Source organism: Ornithodoros turicata, chromosome 2 (assembly GCF_037126465.1).
Source record: "Ornithodoros turicata isolate Travis chromosome 2, ASM3712646v1, whole genome shotgun sequence".
Classification (NCBI taxonomy): Eukaryota; Metazoa; Arthropoda; class Arachnida; order Ixodida; family Argasidae; genus Ornithodoros; species Ornithodoros turicata.
The window spans coordinates 124,620,605-124,644,515 of NC_088202.1; the positions used below are offsets into that span (position 1 = coordinate 124,620,605).

The 23,911-nt window shown below is 46.0% G+C and overlaps 1 protein-coding gene and 1 long non-coding RNA gene across 3 annotated transcripts in view; one reads left to right on the plus strand and one right to left on the minus strand.

Moving 5' to 3' along the window:
- The window catches only part of LOC135386060 (uncharacterized), a 100,267-nt gene that overhangs the window by 18,504 nt on the left and 57,852 nt on the right, over positions 1-23,911 (plus strand). The gene's annotated exons all lie outside the window — the stretch shown is intronic.
- Positions 1-23,911, minus strand: part of LOC135386059 (homeotic protein proboscipedia-like) — a 54,632-nt gene that overhangs the window by 13,063 nt on the left and 17,658 nt on the right. Inside the window, exon 2 of one of the 2 annotated variants that reach the window (XM_064615780.1) lies at positions 19,004-19,066. The exons of the other annotated variant lie outside the window; for it this stretch is intronic. Coding sequence (XP_064471850.1) covers positions 19,004-19,066 — 63 coding nt within the window. The remainder of the gene's footprint in view (positions 1-19,003; positions 19,067-23,911) is intronic. 2 annotated transcript variants of the gene reach the window in all.

Below are 23,911 nucleotides of genomic sequence, written 5' to 3' on the forward strand. Positions count from 1 at the left end.
GTCCCCAGGTCGAAAGTTGGTGCGGCAGTGGCGATTGTGTATGCCAAGCGGTAGTGCTACGGAGTAGAAGGATATGTCGAACTCACAATCATCATGTTTCCCTTCAAACATCCATCCATCCAGGTCGTGCTGAAGACTGGGAGGTGGTGGGTTCGAATCCTACCACCCGCTGTGCTGTCCGAGGTTTTCCCTGGGTTTTCCGAAGACTTTCCAGACGAATGTCGGCGCAGTTCCCCGTAAAGTCGGCCCAGGACGCATACTAACTCCCTGTCCGCCACTCCTCCTTGCTGTCCTCTCTCCATCTGTCCACATCTGTACGCCGCTCATAGCCACAGTTGCTTCGCGGCGCTAACACGGAATCAAAAAAAAAAAGAAACATCTGTCCATCCTGAAGACACTGCACTGGTCCGCACTGCGGTCACTGCAGTGATGGTTCTGTATGAGCATGTGCATATGGTGTACAAACCAAAGAAGTTCTATCAGCCGGGAGTAACAGATATTGCAAGATGAACATTGTTTCTTGTGAATATTTTGTACGCCTCGTCCAGGATTCTTACCGGGTCCTACTGGACTGTTGGCGTACGGAATTAGGGGCCCATAGGGGCACGCAAATACTATAATGTAATGGTGGTGCGGCGTAAAGATTATGCGCAATAAATACGAGAGACAGAGAGAGAACAACAACAATTCACTTATGAATGATGATGTATTGGTGGTGTTCCCGCGCTTAGGCTGCGGGACCTTACTCGAGTTCATGTGAGTTCAATGATTTGGTGGGTTAGCATGACACGCACGCGAATGTAGCAGGGCAAAGTTCATGCAGTGTAAGGCATGTGGCGGAAAAGTCGGAGCGAGAGGAAAGGAAACATGAAAGCGATGTCAAAATAAACACCGACGGCAGGATCTATAAGCAGCGATCGTTTATTTCCCCATAGTCCTCTTCGCACACCAGACGCCTGCATACGTCTCCGGATAACATGACCTTTGTATTACGCTTGCTTGTTTCGAACAGAAAATACGTGAATTTTGTTTCGTGTGTCATGTCACGAGGTTGTATAACCTTACCGTTATACATCCCATGATTGTGGTAATAATGTGGCATATGTCCGTTGAGGTGCGAAGCATATCTGTTGAAGACATCGGGGAGATCGGGAAGCTACCACCATCGTCCATCCTCCAGGATCGGAGGCGCTCGAGAAGTTGCACCGCACATGTTCTTCTTCTTCTTTGTCCCACGAGCGACATATTTTGTGGAAAATCCTTCTTTGAACGCTTAAAACGCGTCGCTGGTTTTTTGAACTGTCTGGCCCATGTGATTGATCTGACGCCTGCTACGCGCTGAAAGCCAAGGGTTCTTCCGAGGCACGGGGCAAAACCGAGAGGGCGGCGAGAAGAAGAAGAAAGGCCAAGCCCGCAGAACAGGGACAACAAAACTCCGCCTGTTGTGTCTCTTCCTTTTCTTGCGCGTGCGCTTCCTTCCGCGATACACGCTCAATTCCGGACTGTCTTTCTCGTAGCAATGCTCGCTTCCTTCGAGAGAGTGTTCCATATTTATTTCTTTCCCGTTTGCTGCGCATATGCAGCCACAGGCGAGGCATTGACTGGCGGCTGCCACGCATGCACGGCTCGCAGCCAGTTGTGAAAAATAAAAGCGTTTCTCTGCATGTGCACCGAGGAAAGTTTCCCGGTGTTCACATCTTTCCTTTATTTTTTCTCTGAATCGATGAAAATCAATCGGCCTTTACCGCCTCTGTATCTGCGCCCTGCTTGCTTCTTCCACCCCCCACCCCCCTTTCTGTCTTTCACAGTTCCGTTATTTCGCTTTCTTTGTTGCTTTTTTGCGGCACCGTGGCAGGGTCCCTTCCTTTTAGCCGATTTTGCTTGCTCGAATTTAAATTTCTGCGCTCCGTCGGGGTGCTTTCAATTAATGGATTCGTGGCGAGACTCGGCCAGAAGGGAGCAACATGGCCAATAAGAGACGCCTTCTCTTTGGGCTTCCAGTGTGGACATGTGCTGTGGCCCGTGGGCTGTTCCCATGGGCCGTTTGGGGTGGATAAGGACGCCGGTGTACAACTGTATCTTGACTTGCACACGAAAGTTCTCTGTGGTTGGTGTGTACCTAAGGAGCATGATTCACGGACGTCTCTGTAAAATACCAGATGTTTTGCTATGGAAATTAACCTGAGTATAGAAAAATCAAACACGTTATGTTTTCCAGTCATGGGGCACGATATTGCGAAAGGATGCTTGACGGGCATAACATTCTCGACCTATGCACAACCTATTCTTCAGGGTTGCTCGATAAATGATAACAATCGTATGAGTTCCCATCATAATGGCCCGCAGTACATAGGGCGCTTAACATGTCCACAGTATATAACTTCATTGGTACACATATACGCGCAACTGATTGATTAACTCCTTCCCACGGCCCCAACTTGTCCTCACACATCTTTTGCATCTCTCGTAACGCCCTCATTCACCCGTGCCACTTGGTTCTGTTCGCCCCCACAGGTTGGAATGAACCCGGGGCGAAACAAATAGCCGCCCCGTAACCCCTAGTTGTTGCGCTACTCAGAGCCAGACTCCGTGAACGATGCGCTGTGGCCTGAGCGGTCAGCTGCTGGGGTTGGCAGCTCCACTCTGTTTCTCCCAACTCATTTACACGGTAGCCGCGAGAGGGTGTTGGTGTATTCAATGGGGGATAAGCGAAGTCATCAGGGTCGAGGAGGTTGTGTGCGTAACCCAACTTTGTTGCTGCCTTGGCCTGCAGTAGCAGTAAAAATGCTCAGCAGTAAAAATGCTTGTGGAACGACTGTGACATCAGCAACATTTCTGCCGGTGCTGAATGCAACAACAACAACAACTTTATTTGAATCATGATGAGTGGGGGAGTTTCATCGACAGGGGCGAACGAAGGTATAGCACGGGATAGTTGTACAGCACATGTATGCGTGTGCATACACTCTAAGAAAAAAAGGGTGCGAAAAAGTGGTAACTTCTATAGTTACTACCTGGGTCAACATAGCGTCTGATAAACGGTGCACAAGTATAGTAAAAGAAATTATCATATATCCAAATTGCTAAAAAAAAGGCGTACGTTCCCCTCGCTCACCGAATACCCTATCGATACCGTATCGGTACCCTACGATACGATACGATACGATAACCCTATCATTCGTGGCAATGGTTGGCGGAAAACAATTTCTGCTTTGAGAGTGAGGTAGCAGGTAGAACTATGCAACCCTTTAGGCACAACATATCCGACAACTATTACCTCCTAAAAGGTGTAACTGCTCCACCCTTTTTTTTTCTTTTTCTAAGAGTGAGCGTGAATGTATACGGGGTGTGACATTCCTCACTCGTGGTGGACAAAGTAAAATGTCATGAAAATTCTATAAACGTCTGAAAATTCTTAGACCCAACGCAGCGCCCATGGCATGATAGATAAAGGTATTTCTAAACGAGTGGAAGGGCTTTTCATAAAGTCTTGTTTGCCAACTGCAAAGAGGGTATTCATCATGCCTATTGCGCTGCGACACGGTGAGCATTCATTTTACAAGTTTGTGTTCTGTTCCGTCGTAGTGACGGAATGCAAGGTTCTTTCGAAGTGTGGAGTAGCAGGTAGACTGGTGCTTCGAAACGTCCCGTCCCGTCCCGTCAAGTAACGAGTCAATGTCAGAACGTGAATGTTACGCGTCGATGCTGGTGCGTCCCCATGGATGCGGAATGAAGGAGCCGATTCGTTCATCCACAGGAGGCTTGAGAGAGCTATTAGCCAGAGCGCGAGGTGTTGTCACGTGGGATTTTTTTCCTTCTGATTTTGCGGGTGTTCTTTGAAAACCTGGAACAAAAGACCACGCAAGGCACACCCGCGATTGAAAAAATATGGAGTTTCTGAACGGGCCTTCTGACAGCTATCGGATTGGCACTCGTCTCAAAGATTGATTTCATAAAATATCTCAGTGTCGAACAAATAAAGTAATTAGGGGCGCTAGAAAAACACCCTCAGATGGGCAAGACTTCTGCAAAGAACACTGAGGCGCTTTCATTCGCATACAGCAGTGGTTCCCAAACTGTGGGTCGCGACACGTTCCGAGTGAGGGTCGCGAAGCGGACCACAAATTAAACAAAAAACATGCCATGCCGTGCCTGCAATTGTGCATTACCTAGGAAGCCCGTAGCAGCAGACCGGTAGGTTTCTCATAAGTGCGCTTACATGCGGGGTACGCGACGCTTTCGATGCATCACACAGCCTCGCTTTCACTTGTGCACGAGGGCCAAAATCTATGTCGTGAGGTCAACTCACTCCCACTAAACGCCGCAGCGTCTGCGTCTATCGCGGCATACACGGACGCCCCGCTCTCGCGGTGCACCGCGCAGTAGCGCCTTCTCGAATTAGAAAAAAAAAGTGTTGTCGGAGGGCGAGGCATGTAGTTCTGGAAAAGTTTTTCGTCCAGAGAACTCGCTCTGAAGGATCCAATAAAATGTAATGTATAGTTTTGGCTAACGTTCATGCGCTAAGATGGGAAGACGTCCGGGATCGCGACGAGGTCGTTTATATTTTTATGGTCCGCGGGGCGGCGAAGTTTGTAAACCACTGGCGTCCGGTATTCCAGTTTGCCGTTGTTTTTGTTTCCTTTTAAAACTTAGTTCACTTTACGTGGGACATCCTCTACATGTGTGTTTTCGTTGTGACTCTTATTTCTGCTTCAAGTCGATTAGTTCCCTCGTGACCCAAGTATTGCGGTTTGTCTCTATGGGGACCCAAAACGTACCGTACTTTAAAACTACACTGTAAACTTTTTCACACCTTTAAAGGTGTGCGCTATGCACATTCAATCTGGTTGCGTAACATTGCATCTCCAGGATGATATTTTACAAAATTCGGAAAGCATTACTAAAGATCAAGTGTCAGTGCAAATCTTGGTTTCATTATGTCTTGGATATCGTAGGTACGAGCTAATGCATATATGCATCGCTATCGATAATCGAGCACGCGCGAGTGTCTACAATGCTGTTGAACAATGTTGAGATAATGAAAAAATGGCTAGGAAGCAAGCGAGCTGGTGAAGATGATGCATAATGTAAAAAACCCCGAGACTAGGGAACACGAAGGGACAGACACAAACACGAAGTCTCAATTTGTGTCTATTTGTGTCTGTTTGTGTCTGTCCCTTCGTGTTCCCTAGTCTCGGGGTTTTTTACATTATACATAATGTTGAGATGTTGCAAGACTGAATTTTTGGAGGACAGACAACACTCTAGTAAAGAAAATTTGTGCGAAACCGTGCTCCATTATGATGTTACCAAAATTACACCTAAAAAGGCGTGCGCCATGCACGCTATTACACCTTTAAAGGTGTGAAAAGATTTAGAGTGTACCTATTGATATGCCTCCAACGGGGTGGATAGTGTTAATAGAGACACTAGCGTGTCTTCGCGGGGCATATTGTAATGCCATGAGGAGCACATGGATTATACGAATAAGCTTCCGTGTTCACCTCTTTATATTTCACGCGCTGTTCATCACGCAGTTTAATCCCTGACGTTCGCTTGCCGTTCTTTAGTTGCATTATCCCTCTTAGAAAAAGGGGTGGAGCAGTTACACCTTTTAGCAAGTAATAGTTGTCGGATATGTTGTGTGCCTAAAAGGTTGCAAAGTTCTACGTGGTTGCAGTCGGCACAACATATTAGCGCAAATCCAAGCGCACAAGTTTTAGTTGTAGTTACCGTCGTTGTACACAATGTGCTCAGTGTCAATGCTGGGAAAGTAACACTCCTTCAAAGCGCGTTGCTTCTGCGGCTGTAATAACAGCTCTTACACACATTTTGTACTGAACCTGTAAGGTGGCGGTAACAGGCAAGGTTATCACCCTTTTACAGCCTTTATCAGTCGCTATGTTGACTTAGGTGGTAACTGTAGAACTTACCACCGTTTCACACACTTTTTTTAGTTAGAGTGTACGGTTGCACGGCATACGTGCTCCTTTTAGTTTGTATCCCAACCCACAGATGGCGCTACAGGCACGTGGCTGCTTTCCATTTCCCTCCGCGCAAAACTGTGCGGAGGTTCGTGAAATTTGCACTGATCGTTGTCCCCTATTTTTGCACGATGAGCTTTCAAGGAGTATTTTCACTGACTCCCTGCTTAACGAATGGAGACGTCTGCTCCAAGACTCCCGTAAAGTATAGAAGTGGGCCTGTGGTAGGGCCACTTTCCCGTCTATAAAGCACGCCCGCAAAGCAGTTTCCAGAGAGTGCACATGAAGAACGGAAATGTCCTAGTACGGTAATCCTATCTCCTTCAATCCTGGGATCCTGGAACGGCTATTTCCATTGCCATGGGTATCATTGTTTTGGCCATTCGAAAGATTGTTTGTGAAAACGAAACTAAATGAAAGTCCCATTCGCCGCACTCAGTGTTCACAATTCAGTGCGATTCCATCGCGATCCAACTTCCACGCGTTAACGCCGCACTTCCCATTGTTGCGACTTACTCAAATTCGTCCACTCCCAAGAAGCAGTAGCGAAGAAACAAACGACAACGATGCACACGAGTTAAACTATGGCTCCTTAAATTGCAAATTGCGTTCCTCGCGTCCAACCTTTATGTAAATCCTCCTCTATACGCGCAAAAAATACACTGAAGAGGGACTTGCGGAAAGAGTGGGATTTGGGGAAACACAAGCAGCCACTGATCTCCCCATGATGCGTGCACGAAACGAAGGGGTTAGAAGTTAGTAAGCACGAGGAAGCGATGAGAAGCAGTGAAAGGGTTGCTCTCTCTCTCTCTCTCCCTGTTCCTCTTGCGTGCCGAGTGAATTACATGTGGGGATCCCCGAGCGTTGTTTCAATTTAGCAGCCGTACACGTCGCTCCTTCGAAGAGCGCTCACTCGACGCCTCAGTCTTAATTTCGTTTGGGCATAAATGAAATTGCTGGGTATTCTTATGGGGCGTCACGCGAGCCACCCGGCAAGGATTCGGGGCAGATAATCAGGTTCGAAATGGGAGTCTCGTTGGAATTGGTAGAATGCGTATAGAGCGGTTTTTGCGCTGATGACACCTTGTTCTTTAGGTGGGAGCTTAGTTGCGGGTGACAAAGCGGGAGAGGCCGCACTGGGGGAGGAGGGGGCGTAGCTTGAATGTGTCTACTACAGCTGCAACGGTATATGAGACGGAAAGTTTTTCTGTTCTGTGGCTGAAACACACAATAGGAGAACACAACACCCCGTTAGTCTAATGGGGCCTCTTGGTAAATCTTTTGGAGAGCAGACGCTAACGTAGCGTAATTGGTTAACGCGCTCGACCAGCAGTTGAGAGATGGTTGATTGAGAGATGGCACATTGAGAGCGTGATTCGCCGCTGTCTGGATTTTTGGCCTATTTGACTGTCACATTTCAACAAAGGTTACGTTTGAAGCCAGCTGCTTATCGCTGTGTGCGTTCCCTGCAAGGATGAGCAACAAACGTGCACACGTGTATCCCGCCCGGGTGTGGGGTGCTGGGAAGTGCTGGTAACTAGACTCAGATTTTTAGAGGTATGGTCGGTGCAAGGCGCGTTGCACAGCAGACATTTAACGCTTTCATCGTTTCTTGTTCTCTCGCCTTGCAATCAATGCCTATATAGTCTGCTCGCAAACACCCACACGGTAGTACTGAAATTTGTTTGCGATGCGATACTAAATACAGAAGGGAAAATGTATTTAAGATACAGTGCACTTGGAGAATAAAGTTAATTGCAGTAGAGCGGTTAATACTTCAAAAAGCGCTTGAGTTACATTTAAGGTAATTGGGTATTGATCACGAAAAATATAACTTTATAACTTGTACATTATTTATAATATACATGTTTCTTGAAACAAAACTATATAATGTAACGTAATAATAATTTATATTATTACATATTACATTACTACATATTACATACTATTACATACTATTACATATTATTACATTACATCATTTCTTTTCGTTTTTCTTTTTTTTTAAAGTACGGGCATTACTGGCGCGCATAGTAGGAGTTGCACTTCCCAATATCCGTCAGTCAAGCTTCCTCTTTATTTGCAAAATAACACACACGGGGCTCCTATAAGTGGGCCGGTAAGTTATCGACCGCCAAATAAAACTCCCAGGAAACAAGTTTAAGTTTGAGGTCCTAACACAGTACCAGAAGAGAGATTTCACAGTGAAGGTGAAATGATATGGAAAGGACGCAAATAATAATAATAATAAAGACTTGTGAAACTGAACATCGTATGACGGCAAACAGATGAACAAAAAGTCGTAAGAATATTGACTATCTATACTTAGAGAACTTTGAGATTTATCAAGTAGCTACTGACTGCTCCAGCACATCCCCGTTATGTGCAGGTTTCATTGTGGCGTTAAATAGGGGAACAGATTTCGTGAATTTCTGATTAACCTAGATATATATTGTTCTTAGGTTGTTGCCCCTATAAGTCCCAATGGTAATTCAGGTGTCCAGTAGACCGACCAATTTCCATAATAAAGCCTTCCCCCATTCATTAGCCAAGATTAATGGTTTAGTACAGGCTAACACAATCGGTATTCATTATTTTTCAGCGTTTACGCGAAAGAAAAATGGATGAAGCCACTCGCACCCGTCGATTAGCTATGCATCAAGAGCAACCACAGGCGCAAATTGGTCAAGAGCTATAAATACGGCGATCGTGGTAAATCGTCAACATCCACCCGAATAACCTTTTTCTATATGTTCGGGGCTGCTAAATGGCGTGTGAACAATCGTGGGACAAGGTTAAACACTGCTCGTGGCAGCGTATGGTTTCTCCGCGGTGGATGTGGTGCGAACACATGTAGGTCGACCACTATAAGGCGTGGGTTTTGACGGCGTCTGATGTGGAACAGTGGGTGACAACGCTTCTCAATGACCTAAACCATTACCTTAATGGGCTTTTCGCTTGGCGACGGGGTCGGACTGTGCGTCTTCCTACCGAGAGAACATCAGAAAAACGCGAACACCAGACGCGTGGGGCGGGTATTTTGGTACAAGCACAGCGTGCTATGCGGAGCACGCGTTTCTCGGTGAGCGCTTCTCCCAGCGCTTTTGGGAATATGGGGGCTAATCAATTGCAGGCAACGCGGGACACGTGCTGAAGATTGAAGAATGTAAGTCTCGCCTTTAGGGGTTAGGGTCACAGAAATGGAAAGATAAATCGGTTTTGAACGAACGATTGACGATTCATCTGCTGAGCTTTATGTGTCCTCTGAGAGGCCTCCCGCGGTAAGTGGTGGGTGTGTCTAAACTAAAACCTCATTCTTTGAAATGAAAGTCAAGGAAGTAGGTACACAGATTAGTGTGAGCAAGTGCTGAGCACTTGATACATGCCAGATGACCGTGCATGTGTAAAATTGATGAGGATATTGACAGTGTTCAGCCAAGCTAAGGAAGCTCTGTTTTACTTTTAACAACGGACTGTATGTTGGACACATGCAAGGGTTGCGACGGACTAGAATCGGTCAATTTAGCATGGGATGACCGATAGCACATAAGGCTAGTGGGCCAGGACAGGAACTGAAAGGAACGAACGTACAGGAACAAGACCGGACACAACGGCATGCGAGGCTCATGTATGGTGTGACTACCATCTGTTGTTTTCAAACACTCGATCTGTGGTCTCGACGAGACCTTACTACCGTCGAAAAACACGCCAGAAACATTTTTAATGTTTTGTGTGTGCACGCGTGCATGTGTGCGTGTGCGTTTGTGTGTGTTCAGTAGTTGAGCGATGCCCGACTCTTCGTGACACCATGGATCATAATACGCGATGTCGCTTTGTCCCCAACAGCCTGCTGCAGTCTATTCATGCACATGATCGTTGCACCCATGTCGCTATGCATCCTCATCTGCCTTCTCTTTTTGCCTTCACTTTGACCAAGCATGGAGGTCTTCCCCAATCAGTTCTCTCTCTCATTGTGCCAAATTATTTTTACTTTAGTTTCAATATGTCTCTTTTCATGGAGCAATCAAGATACATTTCTTTTATTCTCCATCGATTCCATCTCTCCGCCGTCAAATGAACTCTCAAAAGTCTTGTCCAGCACCACCATTCAAAAGTGCCAAATTTTCGACGTGCAGCCTGTCTTGTACCTCAAGCTCCGGCGGCCAGAGAAATCATACGTTGAAAGCTTGCATAACTGGATTGTTTGAGCTTATATCAAGACAACGCTGAACATCTGAGGGTGGTGCTTCGGAATCTCCACGTGATTTAAAAAATTTAACTCCAATTCAATCCAACCATATAACCAAGAGCGACAATATGCAACATCGATTCTAAATCTCTGTTGCTTTCCTCAATTTTACGGCACCTGAGTACGTCACCTTGTATTGCACGCCTGTGGGTGAGTGACCGGGAAATCGGTTGGCACATCGTCGAACCTAGCCCACATCCTCGAAGGCGTATCTTATTCGATTTCTATTCGCACGCGTTCGTCGTGTGCGCATGAGCGTGACTTTACACACGAAGTCGATATCCGGAGGGAACCATTTTCCGGCGGAACCTTATAGGTGATGTTCCTACAAAATTACTATGTAATCATTATTGGTGATAGATCCTTGGCAATATCTGAACAAACGGACACCCATTCATTTACGTGCTGTATTGAAAACATTGCGAAGGTGCGAAAGCGCAGCCCGGTGGCAATAAATGTTCCTTTAAGACCACTAAGATTCATGCCTGCCGATGTAGAAAGAGGTCGAAAATGAAGGAAAATATCGAAGCTGAGACTAATGCACAAATGGACAAACACGACGCCCCAGAATCCATCGAAAAAGAACAACCAACTTCTCTGAATCATCTCCTTTATGTTCATAACATGCCATTTGCCTCGTTCTGAGTTTGAGTGTGTGGCTTCTGGTAAGTTGGAGGGATTCCCTGTCAGTATGGTAGTAAGATATGGTGCATTGACCGCGTGATGAAGAGGTGTGTTGCCTTTGTGCTCAACCAGTCGGCACGCATCTTTCCATACTTGCTTCCACCCGAAGAAAACTTCTCGAGGTAAAACAACTATAGATTTCCGTTTTTCGGGAGTAGTCCGCGTTCTAGAAATAATTTAGAAGCACGTATCTTCGTGATGGCGTTTTAAAGCAACGGCATACTAAAGGAAGGACTTAAAAGAAATGTTAGGAGCAGTAGAAATACGCTATGCAAGTAAGTCTGCCTTTCGCGCAGCCCCTCAGCTTTTCTCTTTTCCCCGTACACGTAGAACGGTCTCATTGGATCGCTCTTAAATGAAGTACCACAACGACTACACGTGATTACGTGAGTGGTTACGGCGATGCCATTCCACGTCCAGGCTGGGAGGTGACCCGGGCTTGAATCCGTGCGCCGGCTGTTCGGGTGTTTGTTTTTCCTCAGTTTTGCTTAGACGCTTTCAGGAAAATGTCTGCACAGTTCCCTGTGAAGTCAGCCTAGGACGCGCGGTCCCCCCCCCACGCGATAGCCATGGTGTTGCCCGCCTAAGCGTAGCCCTCTACGACAAACAATTCCCTCGTCATCATCACCATCACGACAATACCATCATCACGTTGCTTCATATCTTTCACCGTAGTGTTGTGGCCCGTCTGCGAATGCTCCCTTATTGCTGCTTTCTCCAACCTTTTTCTCTCTCTCATGCGCGGAGACGTACTGTCGTAGCGTATTAGGACACATGTTCGCACGAAAAGTACGACTGCAGCGCTCAAGATTTTAATCTTGCTGGCCAGAAAAGCCTGGGCTACCCTCGTCTGCCAGTCTACGACGTCACGTCGGCCGCCCAATAGTGAAGCGCAATAGCGATCTTTCTTTCGTTTTGCGATTAGATTTTCCGTCGCCTGTCCCGTATCTGAAGCAGAGCATTCGACCGGTCGCTTTACTGCTTGCTCTCGCGCCGTAGCATACAATTTTCGGCAGCCAATAAAATTGTGCTGTTGATCTGATGTCACAACACCCCAGAAGGAGCTGGGAGAGATCGCCGTCGCTGCGCGCACTGCGCGCAGCATGTTCATATATATGTTAGCATGTTCATATCACACGGTAATATACAGGGTGTTTCACCTAACGTGATGGAAAATCGTGTTTAAAAAGATCTACTTGTCCGAACATTTTGGGATCAATGCTATTTATCTCGAGGGATGTTTTGCCATTACTTCTGACTTTCATCAAATTTAATTCGCAAGAAATTAAGTTTTCCCAATTGATCTAAAAAAATTGCCAAGTCAACCGCACGTCTTTCTTTTTCTTTTTTGACGGAAACGGAAAACGCATGTCGGATTTACCCCATTGTATTGCAAAATACATTCCCTACTACTACTGGTCATAACTGGGGAAAAAATTGTGAAAATCCTCGTTTCGAGGCGCGCAAATTCTGGGCCGAGCTTAGTTCTCCGGCGGAAGAAAAACTGTCACCCGCCCCTTCCTGTTTCCTTCTCGCTCTTCTTCCTGATAATTTTGCGTAGCAACCATATGCTGCCGTTATCAGCAGAAGCGTGGAAAAGAAGAAAGTGAAAGGGCATGTACATGAACTCCTCGCATCCCTTCTTTCGGAGATGCGAGCGCGGCCGGCAATTTGCGCGCTTCGAAAGTTTTTCCGCAGGTTTTTTTTTTTCGGGGGGGGGGGGGGGTATGTTTATGAAGAAAAAAAGAAAGGAAAGGTCAGCCAGACGGAGGTCGACTTGCTATTCATAAAAAAAAGGAAAAGGAAAAGAAGAAAAGAAAAAGAAGAGGGAAAGCAAAGAAAGAGCAAGAACACAAAACTAAAACTGAAAAATCACCGTCAGCACCACCTACTGCCATTGTAGTAGTGAATGTATTTTGCAATACAGTGTGGTAAATCCAGCATGCGTTGTCTAGTTCTGAAAAAGAAAAAAAAAGTTGGGTTGACTTTGCAAATTTCGGAGTTCAATTGGAAAAATTCAATTTCTCGCGAATTAAACTTCATAACAGTGCTCAGAAGTAATGAAAAAATCACCACCATCACCGAGATAAATACCGTTGACCCCCATAATGTTCAGACAAGTAGACTTGTTAATACGATTTTTATCACGTTTCATGAAACACCCTGTAAATATATATGTTTGTAAGAGCTTCGGCTTCTTCTCTGGCCCAGAAAACGCGCCTGTGAAGGCGTGAAATACATATTCTGCCGCTATACACATTCTGTTACTTACACTGACATGTGTATGCGCTTATGATTTTGTGCTCCACTAACCACTTTCCAAAGAAGACCTACTCTGATAACGAACAACAAGACATCGTCGCTTCCCTACCACCTAGCAAACATGCTGAAATGCGAACCCGTGATCAGCTAGCTTCTAGCGGAGCTAACACGTTGACGACACTTCGGCGCAGCCGGCGCTGGCGGTACAACAGTTCATGGGTGTCGCGTACAGATGTCGTACACTTTCGCGGAGACTCCCGAGCTCTATTAGCTGGTAAACCAAGCGGAATCACTCGCTGTCTGTAAACAACAATGTTTTCTACTGCGAGCGTTTGCGGCTGACGCGTTTAATAACGCGCGCGCGGCGAGAACCTATCAGCTCAATCTCGCAGGACGCAGGTCCTTGACGAAAGAAAGCGAGCGACATATACCCGGCAGGAGTTAAATTTCTGTTTTTGAGCGTTGTGTAAGCTTAGATTTTTTTTTTTTTCGCTGCGCTATGCGGTACTCGCTAAATATAGAACGTTGCATGCGATTCGAAGCGGAGATTCGTCTACGTCGCATGTATTTCTGGACGAGGAGATTCGAGACTGGGCGCCGTATGCAGCTGGCATCGAGAGATCCGTGTCTCCGGTTGGCGCACCCTCGTATAGTTATCCCGATTTCTTCTCGGCGTTTGAAGGAGTAAAAAAGCACAGTGACGCGGGGAGTCAGTAACATCTGCCATATATCGGCTGAGTGAGCGGAGAGCAGGACATTCGTGCGCATTTGCAAAACGAATGACAACCTACTCCAACAAAACTTTCCCCAGTGTATTCTGAAGACGTATTCTAAATACAGTATGGCGTCACAAGACTTTTACTCCCAAAACTACAGGTTCTGTGCAGATAAACTTACGTGGCATTTGCACACATAAGTCGTTGTCTAGTTAACTGATGAACTTCAGGTGGCGCACGACGTTGAACTTATGAGCGGTTTTGTTCGTGTCCGCTCTGAGTTTTTTGCCCACGCTCAGGCTTCTTCAAGGCTAACGTGCACCGGGGCAACACCACCTAGAAAAGCCTGCTTACCCGTCGACCTGACGTAACAACTTAGAGTCAGCAAATCAGGATCGTGTTTTCAACGGCGGTAGCCAATCACGAACGTGTTCTCAGCGGTCGTAGCCATGGAGACGAACCACCGTCGTCTGCGAGTAGTGGTTGAACGTCCCCGCGTACCAAAATTGGAAACCTTTGAAATAAAGCGCAAAACGTTCCCATATCTTTCTCGGGACTCATTTTCTGGAAAGCGTGTTGGCGCTTTTTGTCTACAGATTCAGGTCTACAGGTTCCAAGTTAGCTGCAGCCAATTGCGAGTTATTGAATTCGCATGAACGAGGAATCGCAGTAGCAGACGAATTCGGACCTTATACGTCCACGTAGCGAAGGAGGGAGAGGAGACAATAAGCAGGCCTTCTGTATAGGCGTCGTTGACCGGGGTCTAAAAAAACTTGGTGCGTCATAGGCGAACGAAAGCTGCAGAATATTGTGTGAAATCGCGTATTCTAGTCTGCTGAAGTTTTTTCAGTGAGGCGAGCGCAACAACACGTGCGCCTCGATTTCGGAGCTCTCAAGCGTACAGAAAAAGAACTACCTCCGTTACCTGCCGACAAACGACCTTCAGGTCAGCGCTCACCTGAAGGTCGCCTCGGCAGCTAACGAGTGTAATAGTTATTCTGTACGCTTGAGACCTCTGAAATCGAGGCGCGCGCGTTGTTGTGCTCGCCTCGTGTCACGTGGTACACTTTCGGGTTTCGCGGGGCGAGGAAAAAGAAACCCCAAAACGGGACACACTGTAAAGAGTTCCTCCACCAGCATGCCTGTACATCCGAAATTTCATGTGTCACGCATTGACACGTGCGAAAGCTACAGAAAAATCGTGGAAGCTATACTAAGCGTAAAAAAATTAATAGAGCGACGAAAACATCGACTTCCGCGCATTAAAATAGGGCAACATGGCGGTCTCATGAGAGTTGTATTCAGCTACCGCTAGGGGCACCACCGACGTTTATTTATTCCGTGTTAGCACCGCGAAGCAACTGTGGCCATGAGCAGCGTACAGATGTGGACAGATGGAGAGAGTACATCAGGAAGGAGTGGGGGACAGGTGGGTTAGTATGTATCCTGGGCCGACTTCAGGGGGTATACTGTGCGGACATTCGTCTGGAAAGTCTTCGGAAAACCCAGGAAAAACCTCGGACGGCACAGGCAGTGGTAGGATTCGAACCCACCACCTCCCAGTCTTCAGCACGACATTGGCTACCACCCACGAGCGTGATGCCTTAGCCCGCTCGGCCATCCGCTGGTCACTACCGATGAGAATCCATATGGGACATCGTTTACTGCACCGATAGCTCCCCTAGGATGAAACCGGCTATGGTCACTCCGTGAAGCAGCCGTATACCCATATGAAAGGTATTCTTCTACCACGTCACGCTATGGGTTCTCTACGTCAAGGCAGCAGATCGGCCCGCGCCTCCTCGCTCGAAAGACTGCTTTTTTTTTTTTTTTTTTCGTGCGTTCTTGCACATCAAATAGCGCAGTGATTAAGCAATGCTAAGCAAACATATTTGCTCTCCCGAGAGAATGTTCTATAAATAAAGCACGATTTGGACCAATCAGAATTGTCACTTCTTTTAAATACGTCTTCAGAATCCTACGGAATCTGTCATTACAATATACGAGTCTCACGCTGTATTCTTCCAAAATATTCTTTCCGGAAGTTCTTATTTCTTGAAACGGAAGTGTATTAACTTTAAAGGGACGGTGTCGTACAGCCGGGGAGATTCCAAAACTTAGCCTAAACTATCTTCACGAGTACTCTACACATACAATCGGCAAAGTTTCATTCAGAATAACCAAGTCGTTTTCGAGGAATTTGTCGAAACGTGCCGTAATAGCAGACAACGAAAGCTGCGCTTCACTCTCATGCAACGTCACCCGTGACGTCGGCCTGCGGGTACGTCGCCGTTGTCATGGAAATGCAACCTGCAGAAGGACCTTGGGTTGAGTCATCCCCTTCACTCTCGAAATGAGGACGCTCAGAGACGTGTATCTCCGCCAGCGGAGAATGTGGTCCGTGCATTCACTGTGGTGTCTTCGAGAATGTAGCGCATAACTGGTTACGTGGAAGCTAAGTCACATGTTTTCTTTCCGCGAGTATTTAATGCGGTTTTTAAATAAATGCGCACGCCTTCTCCATGTACGTCGGCAGTGACACTCCATTTCGAAACATGATCAGTGTGCAACGGGGAGTGTAATGGAAGCGCACGTAATAAATTTTTGGTGTGAGCTGTAATGCGACCGCGCGCGCCGATGACGGGCGACTTCAGATTTGTGATTGTGGGCTCTGCGACTGTCAACTTGTCTCTGAAGATTAACATAGTTGTTCTCAAACCAGCATGTGGGCCATTTCTTAGAATGTGCGTTATTCGCCTGAGAACTGAAAGAAAATGCATGAGTGTTGCCGCGGTCCCCAGTCAGTTCTGAAAGTCGTCTGCTCACGCCCGTGCACTAGCGCGCGCAAGAGCATACGATTTCTGTATCCTATCACGGACTTTCCCGCAGAGCGACGTAGTTGTTGTTATTGTTGCCAACACAGATCGCGCGATGCTCTGCAATCTTTATCAATTTAATTCGGTTACTTAATAACTGTGACGTGCTTTGTCGGGTGAATTAGCAGTGTTCCATTTGTAACAAAGGGCAGTCGAATGGTACACTTTATGAGAGGGGCAGGCGTTACGAGACCGTCCCTTTAATCTCTACTTTTGAGAAGTACGACATCATATATAGGGGCCGATCTACCAACGCGTCTGGCAACGTTGCTCATCGGAAGTCGTTTTGCTTCTCCTCACCAGAGTTGTTCGCAGTCTTTGAAAGTTTTTCCGAGACAGACACCCGAGCACCGTTGACACCGCCTATTCTTGGAGAATCCGAAACTATCAAGATTTGCGGTTGCTTCGAAAATTCATGGAAGCACATAATGTTCAGTGACGGGATTTATTATTCGCGTGCTCAATGTTGGAGTGAGGTTGATTTATCGTCATCATTGAAATATCTTTTTTGTTTATCCGCAGTGACACTTTGAGGTGATCATGGTATACGTTTATCATATGCCGTCTTTTGTAAATATAGGTGAAAGCATGGATATATGTTCTCTCCTGTCTAGAGATATAACATACGTATACAGACGCTTCCAGATGTATAGGAAAACATTGTTTCACTGTGGTTGGCTGTCTAATCGAGTGGAGATATTTTAATCGATGGCTATACATCTGCAAGAAATATGTTTTTGTTTGGTTAATTACGTGTTAGCACCGCGAAGCACCTGCGGCCATGAGCGGTGTGCAGACTGCAAGGGGTTTGCCAGGCAATTTAATCAGTTAAATGCCCAGTCCTATATATACGTGCTCCGTGGTGCTCACATTGGACACGAGCGTTTTGTACTTCTCTGTTTTGATCCTTCTGCTAGTGTGACCTCGAAATACAAAACACTTCAGTTGAAAATAAGCTACTGCAATCTCGAGCATTTCTGAGCGTATATATATACCGCGGTAAGCTGGTAGAGATCAACGGCAACAATCAGCATCGGAGATGAACATGGCGCAAATTCTTATATTTCACCAACGTTTTAAGTAAACGCGAGCAAGCAGACAGAATATAATCATTCGGAGAATGCATAAGCATCGAGACCTCAAAGTTACGAAAAAGTAAGAAAAAGACAGAAACATGAGTTTTGCTTTAGATTGTATAACGTCACAAAACTTCAAACAACGTTCAAACTTTTCTGACGAAACTACGTCCGTAAGCGATTCATTTCCCACTAACAATTAAACTCCAAATGCACGAATTTTCACCACTCAGAGACTGAGCTATAGTGGCACCGAGTGTACGCTATTCGCGTTTTTCATGACCTGTAGGTGGCGTATCTACACTGCAACATGGCGGACGTATCCGGGTTGTCGCTTAGTTTCGATTTTGAGATTTCTGAACTGCAATATTAATTCTCGATGCGTTGAAGGCGAACGAGTATTAAACGCTGCTCATATACTTCTGGCAGGCGTAACCGGGTTGTCCAAAGAAAAGGCTATAGTTGTCGCGTATTATTTGCGAAGTTCCGGCGTGTTTGATCAACCACATTTCGTGAATTTGACGTTACCGGTTGCGATGCCGAAATAGCAAGCAGCGAGTATCCTGCGCTGCAGGAATATAAGGGAAATGCAAGACCACGACATCTGTGCTGCAGTTCTCTTACAGCTAACATATTCTAAGTGTGTAGCGCGTGTACGGTTGTAGTTCACAAGTTACACGGTAATGCTGCGATATCCGTGTGTCACGGGTGCGCATGTTTTTGGGAAACCTTAACGAAACGTCGCATTCTCTCTGGATTCTTTCCCAAGTGATTTGACGAGCTGATTCAAATGAGCAACCTCTCCGCAAGTGTACGCAGGGTCGGCCGGGTGTACCTGGTTTGGCTAGTCCCAAGTTTCACCGCTGTGCGGCGTCGATTGGCGAAAACCGCGAATACGCTTACATGCAATGGAGTCTTAAGTAATGCGAGAAAGAGCGGAATAAAATTATAAGAGCTACGAAACTATAGATAGGATGAAATTTCAAACATTTCGCTGTAATCGCAATGTTGAGTTTACAGTCACTAAGGGCTGAAAAGTTCTTTTAGCCAATTACTAATTCCCTAGGTGTTCGAGGCTTCTACTGATATGTGTAGTAAATGCTGGAAGACAGGTCTTTCTAGTGAATCAATCATATTAGAAGTGAAACGTACTGACCATTTCTAGGAACGCCTGTCTTCTGCAAGTGTTCGTTATTCCTCGACTTGGTAGAACCGTACCCTGCAAAGAGGAGGGAATAATGCGTCTGCCAATGGTACTTTGATCTTCACGTGCATCAATGTTGCATAGAGTGCATTATAAGCGTTAATTTCTTGCACATTTATGTGTCCTGCAAGCACGAATGAATTCAGTGACACGTTCAACTGCTTGCCATAGCGGCGAAAAAAGCACATGCCGAAGGAAACAGAAAATGGCACTTGTCGAATGTGTTGGACGCATAAAACGCAAAGCGAGATATATAGCGGATCTGAGACCCCTTTCAGTTGCTTCGAGGTTGGATAAGCTATAAACTTCATACCAACAATACTAGGACTACACGTTTTCTATATGTATCTTCTGGTTATGGAACCACTTACATCATGTGGTATATGGGGTACATCACGAAAAGTATGCAGCAGACGTGCATGGTTCAGACCGACAGTAAAACGCACGGCGCTCACAAGATGGCTTTTAATCATCCTTGTTTGCTGTGGTAATCATACGAAAGAAGCCTTTGAGGATATACTTTTATGCGTGTACGAACAGACTGAATATATTGCTCACAGACACAGAAGGGCTTCACGGACGAGCACTTGCAGTGACGCACGCAGTCTTTCGAAATTGTTTTTACTGCAGCCATTGTGTGGTACGCAGCAATTCAGAGGAGGCGAAGGGTTATCCCCAATCGGGTCCCACACTGCGCAAGTATAAATCTTTCCCAATACAATTCTCTGGTGACGTGCATGTGACAGTAAACAGATTATGGCAAACTTGCTTTCGAAAACAAATCGACGTGCCTCCTTGAGGGATATGTAACGCATGGGCGTCCCCACTCTTGTACATAGCGGCGCTGCTCGTAGCGCCGCTAGCGTATTCGCTACTTTTTTCAGTAGCGGAGTAGCGCTCCTGGTAAACGGGTAACGTGTAACTTTTAAGGGTTTTGGCCACAAATATGGGTAGAGACAGACCCTTTCTCCGCTACCGTTACTTTTCATAATACTGAGTTTTAACGATGAAAGATGAAAGTCACTGAAAAGGTTAGCCAGCTGTAGGGATCGAACCCACATCTTCTGGATTACCGATTTGGCTAACGATTCTGGATTTGGCTAACCTTTTCAGTGACTTTCATCTTTCATCGTTGATTTCTTAGGCAATTTGAGGCTTTGTTTGTATCTGTCCCTTCTATGTTGTTCCAGCCTCAGAACATCAGTTTATCTCTTGTTCAACTGAGTTTTAGTTCACTGTACGCTATCATCTTTGCGTACGTAAACTATAGCGTCGGTGGCTCTGCGCACGCGCAGAACATAAAGGGAGCTTCGCGCAGTGCGCAGAACCACCACGCTATCTCTTACGTACGGAAACGCGATAGCGGACGATGCACTGAAACTCACTAATATGGGAGACGTCGAACACAGAGGAAAAGAAAGCGCGATAGTGGCGAAGCAGGTCGATTTTTTTTTCTACCTTTTAGTTAGCTATTAATCAGACAGATTGATGTGACAATCTTCCTCAATTCTACAAACTCTCGTCAGCTAAGCGCAATCGAATATCTACGTAATAATTTGTGTTATTTGCGCATTTTTTTTTTTTTTTACTTTTTAGCTCACAGTGTTGAAACACAAACATGTAAGTATATCATACGCATAATATGGGCTACGAAGCTATTTTCCGTCATACAATCCGTTGCAGAACGGTATGAGCGTGTTGATAGCACATTTCAAACTGTGTTTTGCAACTTTATTGTTCGGAGCAGATAAACAAAGCCTCGTGTCTTTCGGAACAGGAATACGAAAATATATTGGAAACGCAACGAGGTATCGCCATAGTCATTGCACTCCAAACGTACCGCCGACTTTGCTTTAAGGTGTTTGTGCCGCAGTTGGAGCACTGCTGGCAAGATAAAATTACTTTAGCTTACACATGTGAAGGGGCGTGCCTCAGGACGAGAGCCGCCGCTTACACAGGTAGCCGAACGCGATCTAGTTATTTCCTCACATTAAATACGTTACACTGTATAGGTATGTGAGCCACACGAAATGAAGAAATAATAATACTATTTGAGAGTCAGTGTATGCCAACATGCTTATTAGTGCTCTTTGCGCATTTGCTTGCTGGCGGTATACACAGGCAATTAACTTTAAAGCAATTGGTTGTTTTCAGCGTTTCAGCGTTTGTTTTCATGTTTAGGGACAAGTTACGTGTACTTTTTCTTCCTTTCTGTAAATGTTTCATTACGTAGGTAATCTCACGTGCGTAGACTCATAAGGCTGCCTATTCTTCTTGGAGGCGTTCGCCCTGGCGAAAGCATGACGCGTTATGCCATTCGTTTGATCTTTTACCACCTTATAGCTATACCTATTGTTGACGTGATGAGTGGTCACTTATGATGGCAGTTGCGCCACTTCACCATAGGGAAAACTGATCAGTCCGTCGAGAGTAAGCAGACAAGTTTGATATTAGGATTGGCGGATATCTCGAATAAAATACTGTTATTTAAGAAAAACAGTCTCGTGTTCGAAACGTTCTGACAGGAAAATTATTAAATGAACATATACGCTATGTGCATTCAATAATGTATTCAATGTATTCAAGGTCAAGAGCAATGCGAAAGAATACATCTTGGCTGTAAGTAGTCAGCGGTATACTTTATGCTGCATGGTGGCTATATGAGTGAACAGAGTGAACTTGCGCCCTCCTTCGGTACGCCCGGGATGTCACGAAGGGTATCAGGACATCAACTTGAATTAGCCCCTTTTTCCTTATCAGTTTTCGGTTTTCACATGCTGCACATTAGTTCCCATATACATTAGTTCTGACACTGCAACAGGAATGCTTTGCGATTCAGATGCGAGGTTGACCGAAGATTACGAAAAGGTGCGTTCGAAGTACGCAAACTCAGTACTAAACGCAATACGCTATGCAAGTAGGTCAGCCTTTCGCGCAGCCCCTCAGCTTTTCCCTTTCCCCCCGTGCACGTAGAATGGTCTCATTGGATCGCTCTCAAATAAGGTACCAGAGCAACTACACGGGGGATTCACGTCGCTTCACCAGCTCGCGTGGCGCAGTGGTTAGCGTGCTTGCTATGTCACGTTGAGGCTGGGAAGTAACCAGGGGGCTTAATCGCTTCATCGTCGTTACGGTCGTTACAAGCTAACGAGTGGCGCGAAATTCAAAAAGGCGGGCGGGAAATTTAAAAAGGTGGGCACGTGATAGAACACGTGCACGGCGCTCTTCGCGCGATACCTGAAGGCCGTGGTACACGTCACGCGCAATGTGTCACGTGCCCACCTTTTTGAAGTTCCCGCCATTCGTTAGCTTGTAACGACCGTAACGACGATGAAGCGGTTAAGCCCCCAGGTTCGAATCCCGGTGCCGGCTGTGCTGTCTGGGGTTTTTCCAGGGTTTTCGTCAGACGCTGTCAGACATTATGTCAGCACAGTTCCCTTAGAAGTCGGCCCAGGACGCACATTCCCCAGGACGTTAGTCATGCCGTTGTCCACTCTGTGAGGCCGACAACGGCGAACTCCTTCACTGCCTCTACCACCACAACCTCCGTCACTCAGTCTCCAACCATTTCTTTATCTCATGGACGTACTCTTGTAGCGTATTTTGTCCTGACGTAGACCAACGACATCATTGGGTGAACATGTGATGTCTACAGACATTAAGAAGCAGTAATTAGAACCTACATCCCGGGACTTTGTGGTCACACGCATTGACGGGGCTTGAGTGCTCTACCAGCATAGCCTGTACAACTAAGGCTCTTATGCGCACGAACGCTTTGCTCGGGAATGAATCGCGCTGAAGGATGACTGAAACGAACTGCAGACACACTTGAAGAAATAATTTGTTTTTCGGCGAGTTATTTTACGGCGTACTTCGGTTATTACGCCAGTTCTGGAAAATATGCGCCCCTGTAACGTCTGCCTAATCCAATACATGCAAAGATTCATCTGGAATGAAGTGAGTGGATGCTGTCACACCCCTCCGGTGCATGTTTTAGTTGTTTCAGGAAGACGCTTTGTTAGTTTATCAGCTAGAAATGTGTGGGACCGCCTCAAAGGTCCAGGAACTGGTGACCGCAATACCTTGCCGGGTATTTCAACGTATGCAGCGGCTTGAATAGAACCCTCTATATAACGCCGTTCTCGCGTATATTACGTAATCGGGACTGCGAAAGGGAAGTTACCTGTTTGTGCCGTGCGCAAAGCGGTTCCTTTAAATGTTTTTCTTCTTTTCTTCCGTAGTTCGGAATATCTGGTCAGACAGGCGGAACCAGAAACATACTTCCCTTCAGAAGAATCGAAGCGCATTCTGGCACCACGAGCAGTTCAAAAATAAACTTTAACGCTGGATCTTTCTTACCTCTGCCAAGGTACCGATTTAAACTTTCGCGGTCCCTTTTATACCTGCGCAAGGAAACCCATGTTTCTCGTTCTGTCTCTATGTCTTCACAAAGGCTTTCATTGTCAGGTGCAGCCTTTGTATTCCTGGGGAAAGTAGTTTGTGTTGTACGTGCTTCAAAGAAATTCCCAGTACTCGCGGTAGAATGGGTGACATTCCGAAATGACAACCGATTGAGGTGACTGTTAACAGGAAATTTCAAAGAGCTACCTTAATTCGTACACATTCTGTCACATGGGGTTCGTTAATAAGTAGTGAAGCGAGTATTTTTAGTGCATGTATCATTGTTTTTATCAGATACCTAAACGGGCAGTCTGGAGCTGTCGCCTGATTCTGAGATTAGAGTTGTGTTTCATTGTGTAAGCTACGTGTAGATGTCATTATGCAAACCTTCATCCACCAAAGCCTCGTAGTTTGTATTGTTCTTTAGACACAATGGATGCAAGTTAACATTGCGTTTTG